A 7058-nucleotide genomic window follows, 5' to 3' on the forward strand; every position below is an offset into this window, starting at 1 on the left:
TGTTTCAAATATTTCTCATATTATTCACCATTTGAGCGGTTACGTTATACAAATTGAGTTCTGCCCTACACTTAACTCACTCTTCGATAGAGTATTCTGTCAGTTATATGTTTATATTCACTTGTAATATTGGTAATGCTGTAGAATAGATTTTTAATAATGAATCGTACCGATAAGTTGTTTAAAACAATGAGAGTTATTAAATGTCATCATTTAATTAAGTCGCTTTTCATATTAGTGTTTATAACATTTATTAGATATTTTGATATATCATTAATAATTTAACAGATTCATAGAGGAAAACTATTACATATTTGCTATTTGTCTGTATCACTAATTTGTGGCCCAATGTGTAATACCATTTCATTCACTAGCAATTAGTTTCTAGTTAACGTAATCCTCAAGACATTGCAAGTAGTACCGATATGTAAGATGCTGAAGCTTTCATCATCTAAAATTATAGAATAATATTATTAGGTTCGCTAATTAAAATTTTGGCCTTTGAGAATAATTTATTATGTAAGGAGAATATTATTACTATTACTAAAAATGCTTCTTATAATTGTGCTATATTTATGAAAAGTTATTTTATAATAATTATGATTGAAGTTTATGAGGTTTTGAAAGTTTTTGAAATATCATTGAAAGACACACAGATATTGTAGAATGTACCATTTCATTGCTTTTATATTATTATACTCAAATTTCAGTTCTTGTTTAAAATTATATTTATAAAAAAACTAGTTAGTAAAATATTTTCTTCGTCATAAGAAATCAGTATTATGAAATGCAGAATAAAGAACTTACAGATGTGAAGCTTTCCATGGACAGCTTTGCAAATTTTCCGCAAGTGAATGTAAATCCTTTTTGAGACCTTAATATGACAGGTATCAACATTCGGCTTTTGTTTGGGTGTAAGTTATACCAAAGAAATTCGTAAGCCGTGTCACCGATAAGTTTACTCTAAAATTGAACAAAATTTTACGAAAAATGTATCAACATTTCCCTTTAAAAGTCGTTATTGCCACAGCACATATGAAAAATGTTAGTGTGAATAAGGTTTAATGAGTGAAACTCAGTTGTCTATCATTCTGTAATCTATGATATAAATATAATATTTGCGAGTGCCGTCAGTGTTAATGCTGTTTGGAAAACTGTGATCTCAACACTCTTCCTTCTCACCTCTGACACTCTGCACAAACATTCTTCATTCGTATATACACATATAGGCCTATCACCACTCTTAATTCGCACTACATATTGTTATCACCATCATAATAGGACTGTAAATTTTCCTTTTACGAGTGTAAAATTATTTATGTGATGTATCTTCATTGACTTCAACTGAAATAATGTACTGATCATGTTACGATGTTGCATCTAGATCAACATTATTGTTCAACAAGAACATAATATATTAATTTAAACTGAACATTTCAACTCGAAAATAGCCTTTCTCTACTATCGTGCTATAAATGTCAGTAATACTGACTTCACGACTCTTTTATGTACACCAAGACCCGATAATCCGCCGCGTAGCAATGGATAGTATTTGAGGTATGACACTTATCTTCCTGAAGTTGATATTTGGAAGTGTAGTCTTCATAAATATTTTTTACATTTTACGATCTTGAATATCACAATTTTGATTACGAAGATTGGTATAATATTGTTTTGCATTGTTTAAATATTGTTTTGAAATGTTATGAAGAAGATTTATAATCAATTTTGTCTAATACTGTCTGAAACTAGTAGATCTGTCTACTACTATATACAAATTTATATTATTCGTATTAAAATGTCTCCTTTTCTAGTGATATTGTGTTACATATAGATCAGTCCTTTATCGTAAAGTGTAACTAGTTGCATCAATTAATTCTTTCTCGATGGCGTCCATATATTTTAATTCATGTGTAGTGTCATTTTAGAAATTTGCGATCAGTTTGCATATTTCATTTTGAATATTAAATATTCGGAAATCGATCATTTCGAATGTTAATCATTGAAATATGCACGTTAAAGTGTAGTAAAATGTAGACAAATGTAGTAATATGAGAGTTCTTGGAAAATAAGTAAAGCTAGAAAATAATTTAAATATTCACAGTAAATTTATGACAAATTGGCACTATCTGTTAGTCACGAAAATATTTGAAAGTAATGTATAATAATAGTTGGCAGCAATATTAATTGAAAAATATAAGTTTCCAATGTCGTTGATCCATTTACCATTATGACAGGCTTAAGACGACTATTCAATAAGTCACTAGGACCACCACGGCTCGTACTTGTACTAACAGTAGGTATACCATAAATATCGAATATATTGCGGAAATATATTCTAGTGTAACAGATCTTAAGCATTTCTCTTCGTTATATGTACAATATGGATTTAAACAATTCGGTTTATTATTTAATTATCATTGATATTCAAATACGTGTGAATACATATTCAAAAATTATACTCATTATCAGAATATAAATAATTGGCTAACCTTGGCACTGAGATATTCTCCAACAAAGGAATATATAAATGCCTCCAAGCAAATCGAAATGCAGAACAGAACACATTTTATCAACATACTAGTCTCGTTAGAAGCGCTTAATGTCTGCAACATAAAACTACTATTATATATGTACTTAAATTATTTACAATGTGGTAAAAAGAATGTTTGAATGTTTTATGTATAGCGTGGTATAGTGTACAGGGTGATTCTCTCGCAAATGAATTCAAAGGCAGAACCGGCTATTTAGAAAACCTTAACACATCAAAGTTTATATCTCATACATAGACAAGAAAGAATATTTACTTCAAAGCAATATTTAGTATCATTTATGTTATTTGTATATTATATAATTATAATTGTATACAGATGCCGCTGCTTTTGAATTCGCTATGTAACGAATCACCTTGTATAACATACATGTATAACAAAAAACATATTTCATATAATTATAAGTATACATTTAAAAAAATCACATCTACATATCTACATGAAAATGCATTTTCTGGAAAAATGTTGAATAAAGAAGATTTTAGTTACAAATTGGATATACAGCTGTTCAATTTATTTTTAAAAGGTCAAACGTTTTCAAGGCTGCTTGTTTCTTCAAATAGAAATAGAAATAGGGAACAAAAATAGTTTAGAAATAAGCACTAAAATTCTTTTAGTAGCCAAATCTCAAATGCTGATCATTTCGGGATCCGATATTTGTTTATTGTGCATTGTAATTAAACTTCCATATTGCCTCATGTCACGGGACACGGAGCCTCGTTCAAAAACCTAATTCAAACTATTAGGCTTCAGCACTTGGGATCTGGCAGATGAGTCATAGTAGGCCGGGGCCAGGTGAGGTGTCTTCAAACAACCTCGACTTTCCCCATCATAAATCGCAGTCGTAGTCACCTCTCGGGAGGGGTCACCTTCAGAGGGCCTAACCCGAAAAGTGGAGTTTCCTTCGCCTCTGACCTTGGCGTGGCGGCAGTTTCTCCTCCTTTGGGGAAGGCGCTTGCCTTCGGGACAAGCTTAAAAGGGCCCGTTCTGGGAGATAGAGATAGTCACGAAGAGATAATCAATCAGCTAGGGTTAGAGAGTACAGTTAAAGTCAGTCATGAGAATAAAGTTGCGAAGTTAGTCAGTCAGTCAGTCATGAAGTTAGTCGTCAGTGTTAAGCTAAGTCGGCATATATAGCAGCTGGAATCTGTGTGACCTTCTGCGATATACTCGATATCACGTAATAAATACAGTCTTGTCAGAAATTCACGGAGTAGCGGCTTCGTTATACTTCATTTACTATCTGCATTTTAATCTCTACATATACGTTTTCATTTACAGATATTTTGTACGCGACATTTTTCCAGAAATTGCATTGCTTTGAGAGATGTTTGCAGATCGTGGACACACTGCTGACAAATCGTTGTCAGATTTTTGACAGATACTAGGTTTACAAATAAGCAGTATCTATACACATAGATATTATTGTGTAACTGTGTTACTTACAATTACAATAATATAGCCCAAGCCACAGATAATCAAAGTATTTATTACCAGTTGACTAAGTGCTATATAAGTAAAAAACTGTTCAATTCTCTCGGAAAATATGATAATTTCTTGATGTCTGCTAACGAAGAATCTTAGTTTCTCTTCATTTGTATAAGGTGCTTTTAATAATATCTGACACATAATATCGATTTGGCAACCTAAATGAAGTACCTAAATGTAATGGTTTAAATATTATAAAATTGTTATAAAAAATAAACATGAAGGGAAATAAATATCAATAATAAGTTGAATATTATAAACATAAATTAAGAAGATATTTCCATTAAATGATTTAAGAAACTTTACTTTCTTTATTCAGTATTCTTGAATATCGATCTTTTTATGGTATTTTAAAAGTTTCTGAAAAAAAATAATTATTTTCTTAGAATATGAAAATATTTATGTAAACACTTTTTTACAACTTTTTTGCTAGACAGTAATGTCCAACCAATGTATGCCACTGTTACATTTATTTATGGTTATTAATTAAAATCTTGAATCACAGAATTTTGAAAGTATGAATCTCCTACTTATAACAATAATAAGTAAAATATATTATACGAGATACGTTGCTTATATAGTATCTTATGATATCATTTACACCGTTTACAGATAATCGACGAAATATGAGTTTACATACTTGACAGCATTCTGAAATAACATCAAAAATATATATGTAACATCTGTTAATAATAGTACGTATAATGACATACAGTAATATTCGCACATATTTTGAATTTGTAATTAAATTATGTATTTTTAATACTAAGCATTTTTTTGAAAATTTAATAGTTGTTTGAATATGTCAAATTGGATACCACTTACACGTAAAAAAATTGTAACAAATTATTTTCTGCTACTGATTCACATTATTCGGTCTGAGTTATGATTTACGTTATGTGTTAATATACCTATTATACCATGATATCGACTTGATTCTACATTATGAAGTAATTGCTATGAAAATTGAAATAATTCTTATTATACCCAAAATTTCATATAAATACCTTCTTAATTTAAGGAATATTTATAAAATATTGTACTACTAACAAGCAGAAAGTCTCACAAACCATATTCTATCATAGTGCGTTACATCCATAAATTATTCTCTGTCTAATTAACTATAATTTCTTTACATTGTATCAGATGATAATATTTATTTAAATTAAATGGAATTCTACATTTCAAACAGAATTTTATCTTTCAAGAAATTTCCTTTAACCCATTTGCATCCAAGCGCGGAATATTCCGCGAGCCAGGACTGTCGTCTATCACCGAGCGCGGAATATTCCGCAAACTATGACGGTCGTCTATCACCGAGCGCGGAATATTCCGCGAGCTATGGCTATCGCCTATCACCGAGCGCGGAATAATCCGCGAGCTGACTTTTTCCATTACCAGTTGCTGAATATTCTTCATATGCCACAGATCACGTTTGATCCCTTTTGCGAGCATCTCATCTACATCGGTTCATTATATTCTTAACAAGTTTTATTTTTGTTGTGAAAATCTTTTTAACTGCCATTATGAGTAGGTAGGTGCTGATACGTGCGTGGTGATACGGGCTAGCCGTCAGTTGAACGTCGCTGATGCCTGAACACGGCAGCTTAAGTAGAGCCATGATGCAAATGGGTTAACTGGACATGTCTCGTAGAAAGGAATTAATAAATAGTTGAAAATTGATACTCACTAACATTAAAAGTAAAGCGGAGAAAATGCCATACATAAAGGCACCTGATATTTGATAAAAACATTGGATAATTATAACAAGCTCGTAAATAAGCCATCTGTTGGTTTCGAAAGGCAAATCCATTTTTAACAAAAGTCCTCGAGATGGTATTGCGTTAAATGAATGATGCGTCAAGGTACCAATTGCATAACACAACGCAGCTGCCATGTAGAAACAAATTATTACAGTCGTCAAACGATGCGACATATGCACTGTTTTTGATATTAAATTATTTGTATCCACAGCAGCATATTTTTGGCACTCTTCTTTCATGGTAGTTAAAATATTTCGAAGTAGGCTGTGGAGAATCATTTTAGATATGTGTTTATGCAAAACTGCTGTTTGTGCTTACATATCAACAAATTTATTAACTAAGTGTATTCTTGGACAATGATTAGTTCAATTGATATTATTAATATTACAGCAACTAGTCTAGCACACGAAATTACATGTATCTGTCACAAAAATTCCATAGTTATTATAACTTTATTGCAAAATTGAAAACACAGAATAGATGACGTAAATATGATTCATGTGTATACAATATTTAAAGAAGAAGGCATAAATTTGTTAGGAAAATGTAAACACGTATAATTAAATTTATTATAAAGATTTAAAGAAATGTATCTGTATTTATGATATAACGTAATTAAAATAAAAATATTTCATTCGTGCTGAGATTTTTGATGATTGTCGAGTGACCAATTCACATGACAAATGTTAAGTAATATGAATGAAATATATAAAAGTAAATACGTAGAATTAAGAAATAAGCATTCGTAGCAAAAAATTAGGATACAATATAATTCGTTTATACTTTCTAAACAATCTATTATAAACAATTTTATGCATGTAAATATTTCTATAATGTGTACTAAAGGCATAAATAAGGCATATCTGTGTAAAACTATACAAAAAACACTATAACAAATCTCATATATGACAAAAATTATGTTATAAAGTTATATTCAAATACAGTCAAATTATATTCTTCATATGATTTAAAACATACGAAAGACAAATTACTGAAAATGTTCAAGCAACATATAACTAGGGATATTCGAAGTGTTAGAACTAGTATCTCTTTCAATAGAGAAACATTCACAAATGATCCCATATAATCAAATACACCATAACGATTTCATAGAACAATGTAAAATACTACACTTTCATCGGTGACAGATAAATACACCGATCAAAATTATTATTTTCATCTACTATCTCTCAATATATAAATATAGTTACCAATACACGTGATAACCGATTAACTAGTAATAGCTACATATTAA

General features: G+C 30.2%; 1 protein-coding gene across 1 annotated transcript; it reads right to left on the bottom strand.

Moving 5' to 3' along the window:
* Positions 1–400: 400 nt before the first annotated feature.
* LOC108554729 (odorant receptor 63a) lies at positions 401–6081 on the bottom strand. The gene is made up of 5 exons (XM_017910102.1): positions 5731–6081; positions 3999–4211; positions 2493–2606; positions 808–963; positions 401–451 (listed from the first exon to the last, which is right to left on the bottom strand). The coding sequence occupies exons 1-5, from the start codon at positions 6079–6081 to the stop codon at positions 401–403; spliced, it is 885 nt and encodes a 294-aa protein (XP_017765591.1).
* Between the last annotated feature and the right edge of the window lie 977 nt (positions 6082–7058).

This window comes from Eufriesea mexicana, unplaced genomic scaffold (genome assembly GCF_001483705.2).
Source record: "Eufriesea mexicana isolate 0111107269 unplaced genomic scaffold, ASM148370v2 scaffold87620, whole genome shotgun sequence".
In the NCBI taxonomy this organism is placed as follows: Eukaryota; Metazoa; Arthropoda; class Insecta; order Hymenoptera; family Apidae; genus Eufriesea; species Eufriesea mexicana.

What these genes read in the sequence shown, in the direction of transcription:
- LOC108554729 (XM_017910102.1), bottom strand. Translation starts at nt 6,081, where the DNA reads ATGATTCTCCACAGCCTACTTCGAAATATTTTAACTACCATGAAAGAA. An exon ending in CCGCTTTACTTTTAATGTTA is followed by an intron (nt 4,212 to 5,730) that starts GTGAGTATCAAT and finishes CATTACATTTAG; the next exon opens with GTACTTCATTTAGGTTGCCA. An exon ending in TGGGCTATATTATTGTAATT is followed by an intron (nt 2,607 to 3,998) that starts GTAAGTAACACA and finishes TTTATGTTGCAG; the next exon opens with ACATTAAGCGCTTCTAACGA.